Below are 17,937 nucleotides of genomic sequence, written 5' to 3'. Positions count from 1 at the left end.
TAGTTACCACAGAGCATCAAAGGCGATTTCAGTCTTTGAATAACTTAATCAAACACTTTATTGTTGTCTGTCACCCAGACTCCCCAGCAAAACACTCATATTAAGTACGGCAGGGGGAAATAGCCTCCTCGTCAACTCATGTAGCGCCAAGCTGGAGAATCTGCAAAACACCGGAAGTAACGTGACTTTGATTTTTTGTTTTTTTTATTACATTATAATGACCTACCTAAATGTTCCCAAGTAAATATAATGTTCACTCACGCTTCAGTTTATTTGTTTTAAAAATAAAAGCACAAGATACTTTTGAAAAGGAGGACACAAATAAAATAAAAAGTATGGGAATTAGCCCTATTTTAATTAATTAAACGTCGCCTTTTATAGTGGCAGGTCTTTAAGTTGACTGTATAACAGGCTTCTCCTTACAGACAGTACATTTTCTGTATGCTGTAGGCTAAAATAGTCCAAACCTCTATTTTGCGCGTTCGCCAACTCGGCTTTTATTTTGGGAAGCAGTGACCGGAAGAGCTCTGAATCTGTCTCTGTGAGATTTGACTGGTACTGAGGCCGAGGAGGAGGAGAAGGAGGAGGGAGTGCCATGCCAGGTCTATCATACTGTGGACTGGTTTGACTTGTCACGGGGCATTTCCGTCAAACAATGTATGTCAGTCACAGAAAATAGTAAGCAGTTAGTTAAAAAAAGAAGGAAAAAGATAAGTGGGAACTTTGAGGCGTCGCCAGAGGAAAACTACGTAGGATGGGCGAGCGCGCAGACACTGCGTTTAACACCACTGGATCCAAGTGGCTGCTGCCTGTCAGTGAGATCTTGGGCTTTCCTCTTGATCAGGTAGGAGTATCTGACCATGAAACAACTTATAAATAGTGCTCTGTGTCATGGATATATATCCTGTTAATTAACTTTGTGTCACTTGTTGGAGAGAAATGCGGTGAGTTCCCAACAGTCATCGACGCCCACACTGCAGTTCCTAATGCTATAGATGAGAGGATTTCTATGTTTTCTCTTCAAAAATGGCACTAGTAACTGAAGACTTGCAGGCCAAAGTTTAAAAGTTAGATTCTTTCACATTTATAATTGGATAAGTCTACTTCACCTACTATATCACAGGCAAACTATACATCCTTGTAGAACTGCTAATACCACCGAGGATGATGAAGCAAGTGGGGAAAAACTCATTAGGCTATAAGGTTGCATCATGTTGCAGCAAGCCCCCTATAGGAGTAATAGGAGTTTTTATCGTCAGCTTTGGAAAAAACAGGACATTTAGGCTAGATGAATATTTTTTGAGCATCCTAATCTCTGTGTCTCCCACACAGGTGAATTTTTTGGCGTGTCAGCTGTTTGCCCTGGCTGCTGCCTTCTGGTTTCGTCTCTACCTCAGTCCTAGCCATGCCAATCCCCTGGTCAGGCACGCCGTGGCCACTCTCCTCGGCATTGCCTTCCTCATCTTCTGCTTTGGATGGTACAGTATGATACTGACACATTCGACTTCTCTCATATGATGCTGCACCTCTCCATTAACACGCATGTCAGTAAGAAGCCTTGATTACCAACATGTTTTTGAGTGAAAATATGTGATAGTTAACTATCTTTACTAGTTTGACCATTGAGTTCTGTCTACTTTTCTGACAGTAGACAGCAACACCACAGGCTTATAATTATAGGAAGACAATGAGGCTGTAGACAATAAGAGGGCAGACAATGGAGACAGACAGGTGAAATGTTTGTTGTGGAATTTGACCCATAAGTACAATTATTTAGGGCAAACATGTCTAGGCTGCACTGACACACACACTGTATCATATCTCAGGCATACAGCCCACTTAATTTTAGTTAAAGAACACTGTATTATTCAAATATTAATCTGATAGTATGTGTTCTTTTATACAGGTACTCAGCTCACATCCTGACAGTAGTGGTTGCAAGCTACTTGATCATCATCAATGCTGACATCAACAATGTACACAAGTAAGTGTTGGTCTACTTCAAAGGGAAATCCACATTGAAGTCTGGGATAAAGATATGTTACGAAGACAAAATGCTGGATTATAAAATGGATTGTGATCTGTTACAGCTGTAGCTTTTTTATATCTAAACATAGACATACATTATTTAACGTTGTTAAATAAAATCCTATTGTATTTCAATCAATAAGTTGCCACATGCGGTATTTCTAGACCGGGCTGCATGTCTGTCATCCACCTGCATGATGACAGAACTGCTACCACAGCAGCATCTCACATCCATCATATATCTGCAATAGTTACTATTGTCTCCTGGTAAAACTTGTCCGACAAGCTCAGCCCAGAAACTATTTACGTCATAGGCGCATGTTTTGTGGAGCAGGCAGATGCTTCATCAACATGAGGGCAATGATATTGATAACGTAGATGTTGTAAAGCAGTTCTTGACGTTGAAATTTGAAACATTTCTTGCTGCTCACACCTTTTCAATCTGCCCATTCAATTACTCCCTCCCACACATTCCAGCACACTCTGCAGTGCAGTGCATCCCGCCCCATTATCTTTTTGTTAAAGTGTAGCCCTAACTAAAATACTGCTGTTGAAAGAAACTAACGTAAAACACGTCAGTTAAAAGGCAGCCTGACATGCCAGCCGGACCAGTCTGCTAGATCAGTGGAGACAGTTGGACTGTGTGTGTGTGTATGTGTGTGTGTGTGTTTATTTGTCTATATATCTGTTTGCAGCCACGTGTGTATGTGGAGCTTTGTAAATGTCCATAAGTGTTACTTCATATTTGGTGTGTGTGTGTGTGTGTGTGTGTGTGTGTGTGTGTGTGTGTAGTTTCCTTTCTCTCAATGAATGGAATGGTTAGGTATCCATTATTAGTATTAGGCTCTGGTATTTACGAGTAAAGGCAGTACCTGGAAGAGGATGAAAGCCGGTATTGTTCTGTACACGTGGGGGCAAAACACATTGTAAACTGTGTCTCAGGTTAAACATACATACCACATTACACACCTCTTTAACGCTGGTATAGGGTGAGAGGAGGTAACTGTGAATGAATCAAGACAATCTCAGGAAACTCTAGTGCACACCTACAGAAATTGAGTAATCCTTCTGTTAGGTTATAATGTCTATATTTGTGACTTTTAGGAATTTGTTTGCGGTGATCCTGGTGTTAAACATTTCTCTGCCCTTGAACTGGTTTAGTAATTACTCAGCGATTTTTCTTTTTCCTACATTTGTCACTGACATATTTTTGAAGTCACTAATTGCACAATAATTGAGATGGTTACTTCAGACACATTTCTAACAATGTTTACAGCCACAGCAACTGATAAATAACTTATTTTTGAAAGAAACTGTTGATTGATTGCATACAGGAGCGCATACAGTGGCGCATACAGTAGACATCCATGAACACAGCTCAGCTCATCTGCATGCGGACACATAAGAAAGACATCCATATGGTTGTCTCAGTCTGCGTCTGCAAGGCAAAGACACAAATATACAGTGTATATAAGTGTATATTTAGCTAATTCTGCCAATGTGCTACAAATTCCATAATGTAATTTCATATGACTAATACCTTCATCAGTATAAAAAGACATTTCTTACTCAACCAACTGGTTCGGGATTAAACAAGATGTGGCAGGTCTACTTGGTCATATTTACTGGTATTATATCTATCACCAGAACATCTTAATTGCCTTTTTGTCCATTCCTCCACATACAGGTATTCCATGGTGACGGCTATGGGCTACTTGACAGTGTGCCAAGTGAGCAGAGTCTTCATCTTTAACTATGGAATACTGTCCACTGACTTCTCTGGGTAAGGAGAAAAATGTAATCACTCAGGTGCCTCACTTCTTCTTTTTTCGTTGCCACACCCTTGTGGGGACAGCATATTAGTCATTTCAGTTATAAAGCAATTCTAATGTTATCAGTTAACGTTTCCAAACTGTGTTGTACCTGTTCACATAGCCACCAGCGCCACAACCTTGTGTAAATACGACACCACTGATTAAAAAGCAGCAGTTTGGATTGTTCACAGTTGACACTGCCCAGACAGGTAGAGTTAAGGTACTCGCTGCCTCCTGGCAACTATGACTTTGTTGTGTTAGAAACAAGGCTTCTTCTAAAGGATAAGACAGTCTCTTTATTTAAAGGGTTTCTTTTCAACGGTACATCTTCAAGAATCTTAAAGAAGTGCTAAAAGAAAAACTTAATGTAACAGGAGAGGAAGATGGGCAGTAACTCCTCTGTCATTGCTCATTATTTCATAAATGAAGGATTGCATCATCAAAAATGACTAAAATCTGAATTTTGCCCACAGGCATTCACTGCAACTTAATTCAATAGCTATGTTCACATTGATGGCATGTAGATTCTTTTAATAAAGAGGGTTATAACATATTGGTTATTTCATTGTGGACCACAGTTGGGTCTCCCTGGTTTAACTAAAGAAAAACACATATTTAACTAACCATGGAGTTAGGATAATGCCCGAGGAGTGGTACCACTGGAAAAAAAATAATTCCAGAGTGGATGTGATAGTGTTTCTTTTAAAAGGTAACAGCTGGCTTTGGTGGCTCCTGTATTCAGCGACTTTTTTTGCCCAGTTCTGGTGTGGATTAATTTGCTGGCAGCCTCAACTGTACTCCGCGTGACTTTGGTGATGAGCAGCCAGGCCTGTGAGTCAGCCTTTGGGAGGGTCGTATATTAAATTACAGATACAGCTTCTTTAAGCTTTCAGACTGCACACATACTTGGTTGTGAATCACACAGATGATGTTCATATGTGTAACTTCACACAAAGGCTTTGATGAAGTAATCCAGTGCTAAAGGAAGTACTTAAAAATAAGTTTCTTTGATTATGTGGGCTTATTTTTTTACACCATTCATTTATGTTATTCATTTATGGTAATTATCTGTTTTCTACTGTTGTGTTGTCCTCATTATCACCTTGACATGTTGTGTTTCTCTCGCTGTTGGAGGATGCCAAACACAGTTAATATAGAGCTTGTCTCTACAGTCTGTGTGCTATCGTCCCTTTTGTCAGTGAGCATTTCCATAAGCTGATGTTTTCTGAATTTGGCAGAAAGGCAGAACTGAATCTGAACTAGGTCAAAATCTTGTCTAGAGTCCCAATCTTTGAGTCTTTGTGGAAAAACAGAGTCTGTAGGCTAAAGTGGTGAAGGTTGCACACCCTGAAAATGTTTCTCTAAAGCCCACTGCCAACTCTCATTGAGCTGGCACTGCCAGACGCTCGGCCAGCCCCTCTGCCTCGGTTTTCCATGCAGTGCACACAATGTGGCCCAATCACACACAGGAACCAGTGTGTGTGAGAGTGAGAGTGTGTGTGTGTATGTGTGTTTGTGAGAGGGAGAGATGTAGTTTATGCGTGTCTTTGTGCACACGCATTCTTGGGACAGAGAGGTCTCTATCTGTGGATAAAACCAGGAGAGGGGGTGTGAAACTAGTCTGTTCAGTCTTACTGTACAGGACCTCATTGCCCTCCATGTCACCTCACTCCCTGATAACTTAAACCAAATTAAAACTGAAACACCAGCTGTTGGCTGTTGTTCACCTAGTTTACTATATTTGTGTTCAATGGGAGCTTAACAAGATAAAGCTGTACTGGTTTCAAAGGGAGATTACATGAAAATGTGTTGATTCGAATGAATTGCATTGGATGAATAAGTGACCTGCTTTAACACTACTGGAAATTAACAACAACAATAAAATTACTTTTATTTTTTTCTGCTCAGACCTCTGATGATAGTAACCCAGAAGATCACAACACTGGCTTTTCAGCTCCATGATGGTAAAGCAGAGGAGAGGATGCTCACACACACACACACAGACACACACACACACACAGACACACACACACACACACACACACACACACACACACACACACACACGCACACGCCTTTTAAGGACCAGTGTGTAGTATTCAGTGGCATCTAGTGGTGAAGTTGCAGATTACAACCATTTGAATACAGCTCAGCCTTCCAAGTATGTAGTAGAAGCTACGGTAGACATGTAAAAAAGACCCTATCAAGAGTCAGTATGTGGTTTGTCCATTCCGGGCTACTGTAGAAACATGTTGGTTCAACGTGGTGGCATCTGAAGAGAACCCACTCCTTCTATAGATAAAAACAGCAACAATTCTTATTTTCAGGTGATTATACAGTGATGAAAACATACCAATGTATATCATTTGCCAATAGACCCTCCTAAATGTTACACACTGGACCTTAAATAGTGGAGGCAACATTCTTTCACAATTACTTAACATTTAAGATTAAGCCTGGCTTTCACTGCACACTTTCTGACAGCATGACAGGAAACCAGCATGCAATACGAGGACCCTGAAACTCATTCATTCATTTATTCATCATTAATTTTATTGTTTGGTGAAATGGAGGTTACTGATGAGTTCATCTCTAATTTTTCAGGTATGTGTAAGAAATCTGAACAACTGACCCCGGAGCAGAAGCTTCTGGCTATAAAGTAAGTTTTTACTGTCAGTGGTAATTATATGTTGCAGTGTGAAACATCAGGATATAGACTTTTTGGAGATAAGTAACAATAATAATAAAGTTGAGGTTTCTGATTCCTCTTTTTTTTTCCTTACTGATTTAATAGATGTATATTTTGCATCTGTCCTTAGAGGTGCACATACAATAGTTCACACTGTACTGGACCTAATCTCCCTGTCAAAGTATATATGCATGCACAGAAGGTTGCATCTGAATTAACACCTTATTTAAAGAATGAATAACTGTTTCTTTTCCTTTAGCCACAAAGGACAATGACAAGGAGATGCAATCATGGTGAATAGTTTGTTCATGTAAAAAGCATGCTGGGGACTTAGAAAAGAGGCTTCATTTTGCATGGGAAATATTACATGTTCATGCATGTGATGTGATAAAACCACATTTATCAGTGTACCATGCATGCCATTTTAGAGTTAATTTAAAAATGATCATAGCACATAGTTGCTCTAAATTTAGTGATTGTCTCACTTCTTTCTGTGCTCCCTGTAGGTGTGGATATCACTTAAGTTTTATTGATTCTGTTTTTATTTATCAATTCTGGTTTTACTGTAAACATTATATACAAGCTTTGAGGCACGTGTAACCAGCTATGTAGACTGAAGCTCAGTAGGTCAATACTTTGCTTTCATGAATGAATAAACTTAAATAAAAAGTACATTTCTGACTTCCTGGTTCCTTTAAAATACTTTGTAACTGCTGTAATCAGAGGGCCCAAGGAACCAGTCAAAACCTAATTTATAACATTTGGACGGTCTTGGTGTAAAATATTAAAAAGTAACTTTTTTGTCAGTCAAAGAATGTTTGCTTTTATGTAAAGGTTTATCTGCCAAGCAATAATACATGTTTACAGGGGCCATTTTTTTAATTATGATTTTGTTTTTATTATTTAAAAATGAATGGCATGCTTTTCTCACATCTCCACCCAAGTTAGATCAAAATATACATTAACACTGTTGCATTTCACCTGAAGTGATCACTGCAGTCAGTGCTGAAAGTAAAGGGGTTCTCGGTTTTGTTTTCAGTGATTTCTGATGTTGTTCTTTCTGCAGTGTGAGGCCTTCTCTCATCGAATACCTGAGTTACAATCTGAACTTCCTGAGTATCTTGGTGGGACCATGCACTAACTATAAGGACTACACAGACTTCATAGAGGGCCAACACATCAGCAGGAGGCTCAGGCAGCACTCTGGGACATGTAATGGTCAGAACGGTTATGATAAGACACCGGACCCGTCACCTCTGGTAAGTTCATGATTTTACTCAATTAGACAACATTACCTGGGACTAGTAGGAGTGGTTTTAAATCTGTCTGTCTATTCTAGACCACACTTTTCTAGTGAGCAGTTGGTGTATTGTGAGACAGAGCACACTGACACCGTATTGTGTGAATGTGACACTACTAATAATAAGTGTCTAATTTCAAATTCTGTATTTGGTCTGAAATCTGAAATAAATTCATCATAAAGCAATAACGAAATGAGACATTTCTTGGCTGATGTGGACTCATTTACATTAGTCTCCTCTAGGTCCAATAGTATTTGGGCATCCAGAGGTGTACACATATCCAATCGGGAACATCCTTCAGTTTAAAGGAAAAAGTGTAACCTGAACTTTTAAGGAGTGGATGGACATAGTGAATTGATTCAGTAGATCTGAGCAACAAACCAATATTTGGTTTCTGTATGTGTTTTCTTTGCAGAGCGCAGTCTGTAAAAAATTGTTGATCTGCTGCGGCTGTATGCTGTTCTTCCTCACTGTGACCCGGTCCTTGCCGATAACGTACAACGTAGACCCCCACTTTGTCAGCCAGACCCCCTTCCTCACCAGACTCACCTACGCTTTCTTCTCCATACAAGCAGCAAGGCCCAAATTCTACTTTGCTTGGACACTAGGTGAGCCCTGTGTGTATAGTTGGCCTATTGTCAGCTGGTATGACATGGTGTGACGATGGGAACATGAGCTGCATTGTTACTGCCATGTAAGTCATGTGTTTTTTCTCCGTCTTGTCAGCTGATGCAGTCAACAACGCTGCAGGTTATGGTTTCTTGGGAATGGATGAAAATGGAAAGCCATCTTGGGACCTCATGTGCAACCTTAACATCTTGGGGATTGAGGTACCTTCAGTGTTTAACATAATTTAAAAAACAGAACATACAGAACATTGCTGTGTTAAATTTCGTGTAATTTTATGTTATTTAAGTCTGGCAATGACTAAATTGTTATTTATTGGTTGTGTTCTTTAGACTGCAACCAGCTTCAAGACATTTATAGACAACTGGAATATTCGAACAGGAATTTGGCTCAAAACGTAAGTGCCTCAGTACGTCTACAACTTCAGTATTCTCGTGCACGGTTCAGAAGCATTTGCTTTCCTAGCTTTTCATTTCACAAACTCTTGTGAATATGTCCCATTCCTTTCATCTGCTCAGGGTGTGTTATGACCGAGCCCCTAGGCACAGGTTGCCGTTAACCTTCGTCCTGTCTGCCCTGTGGCACGGTGTTTATCCTGGGTACTATTTCACCTTCATCACTGCCATCCCAATCACCATGGCAGCACGAACTGTGAGTACTGTACCTCCTCTGGAAATTTTAATTAATACTTCACTGTGCACTTCCAAGGAAAATGAACAGTCTACAAATTGGATAATCAGTGTTTTTTTTCCATTTTTCCATTTGCAATTTAAATGTTGATAGCTTTATTAAATTTCCAAAACACACACACACTAAAAAAGTAAATAAACATTATTATACCACAGCAAACTAAATTATATAGCTTTAGTTTTTGGAAGGAACGTAATAAATTCTTGTCATGGAACTTAACTGGGTTCATTAGAATTACATCAACAGCATAGCTTAAATACACTAATCCTTTCAATGGTGCAAAAAACGTTACTTATCCTTTTCTGTTCATTGGTCTCTCCCCACCAGGTACGGAAGTCTGTTCGCCACTACTTCCTGGCCTCTAGAGCCTTGAAACTGAGTTACGACATCTTAACTTGGGCAGCCACCCAGCTAGCCATCTGCTACACTGTCATGCCTTTTCTACTTCTTGCAGTAGAGCCCACTTTGATTTATTACAGGTATGTAATAATCACATTCAGTCCTCTTATCCATTCAAGCCCAATTTTGAAAATGCACATCAGTAATTACCAAAGCCCACGCTGACTTTTTCAGATGTCTTGATTTGCCCAACCAACAGTCTAACTAACAACTAAAGATATTCAGTTTACTATCATTGAAGACTCTACATACAAAAATATACACTTTTGAGAAGCTGGAATCAAAGAATCTTGGCAAAATGACTGAAAACTACTAATTGTTTATCAAAACAGCTGCTGATGTATTTTCTGGCAATCAAGTAATAATTACAGCTCTAGTGTAAATATATTAGCAGGCTTTTTGTGGCATATAGATGGTATAAGTTACAGAAGTTACACTCTTTTTTCCTCCTTTCTTTCCTAGGTCTATGTACTTCCACGTGCACATCATTAGCATTCTGGCTGCGATCGCCCTGCATCATAAGCACAAACCCCGGGAACCCTCTGCCACCACTAAAACGTTTTCCCCCTCCCCATTCTCGTCTTCATGCTCAGCCCAGTGCCAGCCTGTTCACTCCAACAACAATGACAAAGTAGACTGAAAACCCCCCTCTTCACGTTCTTTTACCAAACTCTCAGTCCATGGTGTTCTCTCAAAGACTAGTGAATATCCCTTAAGGGCATTCAACCAATTTAAAACGGGAAAACATTGTATTATTTATTTTTGGGACAAAGTAAAGAGTTAGGACTAAAACCTTGACAGTACAAGACGATGCAGGATGTCAACCTATGGCACTGGATGTTCATGGGCAAAGCTTTTCTACCATACAGTGAGATTGAGACAATACATCAAACATAAGCTCAGCAGGCAGACTGCAAACTGAAACATTAGCTGAGGGAACGTCTCTGGCCCCACCACCAGGACGCTGGCCTCCATCCACTTTCCCCTCCACCTGCCCCCTCTCTCCTCCACTGTCCCCCCCCCTTTGCCCATCTCAACACCAGCCTGCCTGCTCCAACAAACAATACAACAGAGTGAAGAGAGAAAGGAGGCTCACTTTCTTTCCTGTCCTCTATCTGCGCTGTCCAACTAACCGATGGGATGTAAGCCAGCACAGTAGAGGGCAGCTCATAAACGGGGCATAAATACCAGCGCGCACAAAAACAAACAAACACAAACTCATGCATAAACAGGCAACACACTAGGAAACAAATATGCATACTCTCTCTTAGACACGCTCATACTTGGTCACAGTTTAATAGCATACAAAGGCTGCCCTTGTGTGGCACAACAAAAGAGCATACCAAGAGGAGAGAGAACCCTTGTGTGTGTGTGTGTGTGTGTGTGTGTGTGTGTGTGTGTGTGTGTGTGTGGGTGGGTGGACCTTATCATGAAAAACTGTGGACTGTGTCGGTATTTCTCCCACTGTTAGTTTGTACCAGCTTGGGGGAAAGACACTTGAAATACCAATTAGACCATGCAGCTCTAAAACTGTCCAGTGAAACCATTACTAGTCTTTTAAGGCCACATTTCAACTCCTCCTGGTGAGGAGGCTTCACTATGCTGTAGAACAAGTAAACACTATCTATAATCATGGGCTTTAGCTATACCCGAGTAAACATAAAGGAAAGGCTAACAAATAGCTGAAGAATACATTGTGCAACATAACAACAACTATGTTGTTTTGCATTGCATATTTGTAACAAGTGATGAAATGCTGCAATCTGAGCACACATTTTCAATAACTTAATGAACGTAGTCAGACTTTCCCCACAAAATCTCTTTGTGTGCTGAAGCAGTAGGGGATTTAATAGTGCCGTAGTTCTTAATGTGTTAGTATTTACCATGTGATAGGTGCTGGATACCTATTATCATTGTCATTATTATTATTATTATTATTATTATTGTGGTACAGAGTAATTGAATAAAAAGCTGAGGTGAAGCTGAGAATACATTTGATGTTTCTCTTTTTGGGAGGAAGCCATTGCACACTCAAAGAATGGAAAGTATGAACAAAAATAGGAATTTATATATCAAACGTATTTTTTCTCAGTAGGAGCAGGGTGCTGTGTTTGTTCTGTGGCTCTGTGAAAGAATACATTTGAAAACTGGTGATCTACCAGAGCTTATCAACAGCGGCAGGTTGATTTAACAGAGACATCTGCTGGTTGTTTGTACTGTCTGAACTCTGCTGAAGTAATGAAGGTAGGCCAGTTGGGACTGACTGAAATGGTCACGCTGCAGCATCTCCCAGTGCAACTTTCAACCAACCATGAGCAGAAACCATATTTTTCAACTTATATTACAATGAATCAGAGGGTGATGCTTATGATGACAGATCAGCTAAGCACTTCATTCATTATTTGTTGTTTTTTTTGGATCAAGAATTGATCACTCATGGGAGGTTTGGCATTGGGAGTTTTTAAAAGTGGCACGGTGGCTTGGATAGTAATGGTGCTATCTGCTGCAGGCTAGCATGTTAACTTTCAAATACATTTAGGGGTCAGTTCTTAAAAAGGTTTGCTAACAATGCTAACAAGTTGCAATGCAAGAATATATTTTTGGTAGTGTAACAGTACACAGTAAAGATGACATACTGAAAATGTCCCTTTAAATGCATTATATGGGTTGCCTAATGAACATGCAGTTTCTTCCTGTGGTTTAACAACCTCTTTTTGTGGTTAATCATGTTAGAGACACAATCTAAATGCATTTTATTACCTGCTTTGGAATTTAATCAAAACTTTTTGACTACTGGAAAAATGTATACTTTGGACTTGCCCGTTTTGGCATTGACTCAACTTCTAGTTCTTAATATGTAAAGGCTCACAGTAGAGGCTTTTTTTTACAAGAAAAAACATCAGACTATGTAGACTTGTTTTCTATTTTTCTGTCGAGACATCAGTGTCATTTTAAAATCACACTTCTCAACTTTGTTGTGACAAGTACCCAGTTCACAGGCAAGTGTGTGGAGGAGTGGGCATGTATTGAATTAACACTTATTATTCAGTTAATACCAATAATGGGAATTATTTGAGATTTTAAAGGAAACAAGAAGGAGAGGGCATGTGTATCAAACTATTTCCCCTTGGCTAATAAGAAGAAATGTATTTTTGACTACATCTTTTAACTTTTGGGTCATTTTGGAGAAAAAGATGACTATATTTAATGTTTAATGTTTAACAACACAGTGAAAAATTTCCTGGAGTTGATGAAGCTTCAGTAGTGACTGCTTTGGGGACCTGTAGACTCTTTGCAAGAGGCCTGCAATTCTTAACATTTTGGCCTGAAAAATACTGGTGCTAAATGCCAATGGTGTTACAGTTAGTCCCCACAACAGCCACTGTCAAAGGCTGACTGTACCTAAACTCCTCAAGAAGTGCTGAAAAGTGAAAACACTCTTCCCAAGTATGGCTTTGTTATAACAGAACTGTTTTTGTGAGACAAAGTCCTTATTAACTGATATGGAACTAGTTATAACCCTTAAATCTGTTGTTATCAATAACATGTACTTTGCACTGTATGTATGCTTGTTGCTAATGTTTTTAGTGCAGGGAAATGAGCGATGAGTGGCACATATACAGTATGAATATGTTGTCAGAATGAGCAGCTATTTGAATGACTGATTATGAAGATGTTTCTTGTATGTGTTTTTGTTGATGTGTGTGATCAAATATACTGACTGTGTGTGTGTGTGTGTGATATTTTCTGATATTGCCCCATGGCTCCATTTTAGTATTGTTTGTATAGAGGAAAGCGTGAGTGGTATAAAAAACTTTTCAATAACAAATAAAGCTTCAGTGAAACAAATTATTATTTGTCGAAGTTTGAATTTCCTGATATAAAAATGTTTTGTTTAAGTTGGTATGTAATTTACTTAATAATGTATTTTTTGTATTCTAACTTAAGTGATGTAAATATAAAATACCTTTTAGGATCCAGTAGGTTCCAGTGAGTCATATTTGTTTTGTATGTGTTACATTTTACTCTCATTCTCACTCACACCATCAAGTCAAACCCTCTCTATGCAACGCATGTCCCAAGCTGTTTAATCTCTGATGATATTCTTGAAATGCCTGCCCCTCTGTCCCTTGTGTCACCTGTCTGTTCCCTTCTGACACTGATATGCTTGTGTGGGTGTGTGCACGCACCGTGTTTTGATCCAACCGGGGAAAACAGACAACTAATAACAACCAGGGGGACAGAAGTAAATGGACAAAGATGACAACAAGTAACAACAAAACATACTTAAATTGCTGTAAGTAAAACTTCAGGTCTTTAGTGATTACATTGCCTGCTTTACTTCTGCACAGACAGGACAATCAGTTTCATACTGAGTGCAAAAACTATGGAGAAATATAGGTTATATAACCTAGGAGTACAGATAAAATAGTTATTTAATTGGTCACATTATTTAAAAATGTATGATATAGAAGTCAAATTTCTAAAAACATACAGATGGGTGACAAATTAAAGGAAAAACCAACAAAGAGTATTAGTAAGGTGCAGGCATTTGCAGGCACCTTTGACCCTTGCCATTACTTTGTTTTCATTTGAATTGTATATGAAAGAATAGTTTAAATGAATATGAAACAACTAGAACTAATTTAAAAAAATTAAAATCTTGCATGCCGTATTATATTTATAAAATCATGGAGGGAGGGGGATGGGGGGCTGAAAATGGCCCCCCGGGCTTGTAGTTTGCCCACAGCATGACAGCTACCAGATTTCCTAGGGGTCCAGCATTCAGGCCTGTACAGCTTTCTTGGTGCACGCCACACATGCACTCGGCCACTTGTCGAGAATATGGTTTTTGACTCACTGAACTCTCAAATGTGCATTCATCTTTGTAAAGAGGGCTTTATGCACTGCAACCCTACTATAATATCCCTCTGACAAAATCAGAATCAACTGGGCCTGCTAAGCATTTTATATGAGCATGATTCGATGTTAATTGCTTAATTGTACCATCCAGCGGACCTATGTTTCTACACTTATTTATTGAGGTTTTTCCTTTCATTTGTCATTCATCAGTATTCTGTCAGTGTACATATAGTGCTCTTTCTGTATACACAGCTTCAGTAAGTCTACTGGTTTTCTATGGCTGGAGCAAGGAGCCACAGTTTGCCTTGATTTACCAGAAAGCAAAAGCTAATTTGATTTCCACTGGATTCCTGCTCTGTATCAAATAAATAATATCACTTTCTCCGCTTGATGCAATGATGAAAGTCAATTTATTTCTTTGCAACTATAATGACCACTATGCCACCTGCATTCAATTTACATTTACTACTAATCCTCTCTGTGAAAGGTGTTTCTGTATTGCTGTAACAGCTACAGTGAATTCTAATTATAGAAACAAATGTGGTGATAACCCATGCATGTAAGCACATAACTCTATCCAAACAGCCATTCTGTTTCTAACATTATAATGCACATTATGATTCATAATGATTGTAATGAAAGAATAGAGCCCACACACAATACTCTTCCAACACATATAAAGAACCAGCAGATTATCTCAGTAAATCTGCTGTCAGTATGTCCACTATTGTTATTTGCTCTCAGTACTTTATCAGCCAAACAACCTCACTGCTGTATCCTACAGTGACTTAAGGATGACAATGTGCCTATGGGGTGCTTATTAGATCAAAATGCCTTAACTAACAGGATATCACATAGCACTAGCTCAGTTATTGTGTCATGAATTGGCCGATCATATTCTACGTGTACGTGTGTGTACATACGTGTAAATTATAAAATTATTACATTCTAAATTATGATTTTATTTTCTCTTTTTTTTTTTTTTTACATATGTACAGAGCACATACTGAATGTATACTTTAGAACAAAAACTGTATTAGCGTAGCACTGACAGAAAACAGTAGTGTTTTTTTTAGCACCATGTCACAGGGACATTGGTAAAAATCAGGTTTTAACCCGTATCATACAGATTTTATTACTTTTAAATTGATTAAAAGGGAGATAAATTACTGTACATGCATGTCTGTGTAGCAGAGACTAGATCAAATCTGTGTGGATGTGTTGAAGTTTCATTTATAATTTATAACAATTTTGTGACTTGTTTGTTTTAATTCGAGTTTGAAGGATTACTGAGAAAACTGTGCCAAAGGCTGAGTGGGTAAACTCCAATCCCATGATGTCTAAATCAAAACCAAGACCTTTTTTCTTAGCTCCTGAAAAGTTGAAGGTTCAGAGGTTTTGATGCAATCTCAGCTCTCCATTGCTCCAAAGCAGCAAAGGTTTTTTTTTTTTTTGAGCAATACAGGTGCAGAGCTCACTCCACACAAGAGGAAAAGCACTAGAAGAAATTACCAAAGTTAGTAAACTTTATTCTCTTGGGACCATGAATTTTTGTCCAATTTCCTGGCAATCCATCTAATAGTTATATATTTCAGTCCAGGGCAAAGTGGGAGATTGACTAACATTGGTTTAGGTTTTAGGTTTAGGTAAGTTTTATTTTTCCAATCATTTAAAAAATTAATTCACAATAATTCCCATGAATAATTTCTTGACCAGCAAACAAAACAAGACAAACAAAACAAAGATAAGAGAAAAAAGTGACAAGACATATAAACAAAACATCATTCTTCTCCTCATACCTATATGTTTCTCTTACAAATTATTTATTTTCTCTTTTATTCTCTTTTGTTTTCTTTGACTGAAAAAAAGGTGTAGACTGAAGCTTAAGCTTATTTTGTCTATCCTTTTTTAAAACATGATTTCAGTTTCTCCAAACAAAACTTACGTCAGTAGCAGTGACTTTTCAACATGACAAAGTAAAATAAATTAACAATTTAAGTTCTCATAACAAACTAAAAACATAAATATCCAGATACCTGGTTTTAAAAATTCACAAATCCCCACATTCACTTCTTACATAACTTTCTAATGTATTGGTTTTAAATAATTTCTTAAATGAACCCATATTTTTACTTTCTTTCAATTCAATGTCACAATCATTCCATAACTTCACTCCATACACTGACACACTTCTACTTTTCATATTAGTTCTTGCCCATTTCCTTTCAAAAATGAAATTTCCCCTCAGTGGATAAATGCTTGTCCTCTTTGTGAATAACTCTTGAATACAGTCTGGAAGTGTTTTACAATGTGCTCTATACATTAACTGTTATGTTTTAAAGTTAACCAAATCCGTAAACTTCAAATTTTGAGAGTGCACGAATAACATATTGGTGGGGTGAGTATATTCAGCCTTGTTAACCAGTCTTATAGCTCTTTTTTGCAACAAAAAAATGCAATTTGTATTAATTTTGTAAGTATTTCGCCATATCTCTATACAGTATGTGATGTAAGCAAAAATGAGAGGAATACAAAATTAATAATGATTTATGGTCCAAGATGTCCTTACATATATTAGTATTGCAATAGATTTTGATATTTTAGATTTTTTAATGTAGTTTATGTGGGGTTTCCAGTTTAATTTATGGTCTATCATTACACCCAGGACTTTGTTTTCATACACTCTCTCTATTTCTACTTTGTTAATCCTGAGTTTAACCTCATTGTTGATTTTTTTATTTCCAAACACTATGAATTTTGTCTTGCTTAAATTCAATGACAGTTTGTTCACATCAAACATTTTTTTCAAATTATACAATTCTCTTTCGACTATATCCAAAAGCTCATTCAGATCTTTATGTGAACAAAAGAAATTAGTGTCATCAGCAAAAATAACAAAATGTAGCAGCTCTCATGCTCTGCAAATATCATTTAGATAGAGAATGAAAAGTTTGGGTCCAAGGACTGACCCTTGGGGTACCCCACAGGTGACCTTTTGAAGCTCTGAATTTTCAGTGTTAACATTTACATACTGGTACCGTTTATCCAGATAGCTCTTCAGCCAGGAATATGCTACACCTCTAATACCATAGTTTTCCAGCTTACTCATTAATATCTTGTGATCTATTGTATCAAAAGCTTTAACATGAAAGCTTAACATTGCAAACCCCACAGCAATGAAACTAAATGACTAAATTTCTTTAACAGCACTGATGGTTTTTTCTGTCAAGAGATGAAGCTCTACTGTGTACTTTATACTGAAATGCCTCTGACTAATGACTCCTGCCTGTCCAAATATCCAAATAGTAAAGCCTTCCAAAACAGGAGAGCAAAAATAACTTTGAAATAACTCATCACTTGCATGTGTATCAGCCAAATTAATATAGGAAGCTGGTTTACAGTATACAAAATACAAATACTGGCAGATATAAAATAAAATAATGTATGTACTCATGACCTGCATTTCACACATCAAAGTGGAAACCTGTGAAGAATAAGTTAATGTGCTTTTTGAGTCATCTTTGAT

General features: G+C 38.1%; 1 protein-coding gene across 1 annotated transcript; it reads left to right on the top strand.

Annotated features, from left to right (window-relative positions):
- The first annotated feature begins 545 nt into the window (after positions 1–545).
- Positions 546–13,397, top strand: mboat1 (membrane bound O-acyltransferase domain containing 1). Its single transcript, XM_051406376.1, has 13 exons — positions 546–844; positions 1,333–1,478; positions 1,907–1,984; positions 3,716–3,811; positions 5,751–5,806; positions 6,447–6,501; positions 7,598–7,790; positions 8,248–8,440; positions 8,559–8,662; positions 8,792–8,856; positions 8,978–9,110; positions 9,477–9,628; positions 10,011–13,397. Exons 1-13 carry the CDS (start codon positions 755–757, stop codon positions 10,186–10,188), a joined length of 1,539 nt encoding a protein of 512 aa, XP_051262336.1. The 5' UTR covers positions 546–754; the 3' UTR covers positions 10,189–13,397.
- Positions 13,398–17,937: the final 4,540 nt, after the last annotated feature.

This window comes from Dicentrarchus labrax, unplaced genomic scaffold (genome assembly GCF_905237075.1).
Source record: "Dicentrarchus labrax unplaced genomic scaffold, dlabrax2021, whole genome shotgun sequence".
Lineage (NCBI taxonomy): Eukaryota > Metazoa > Chordata > Actinopteri > Moronidae > Dicentrarchus > Dicentrarchus labrax.
Note: the sequence above shows the minus strand (reverse complement) of the source record. Positions and strands in the feature narration are given on the sequence as shown.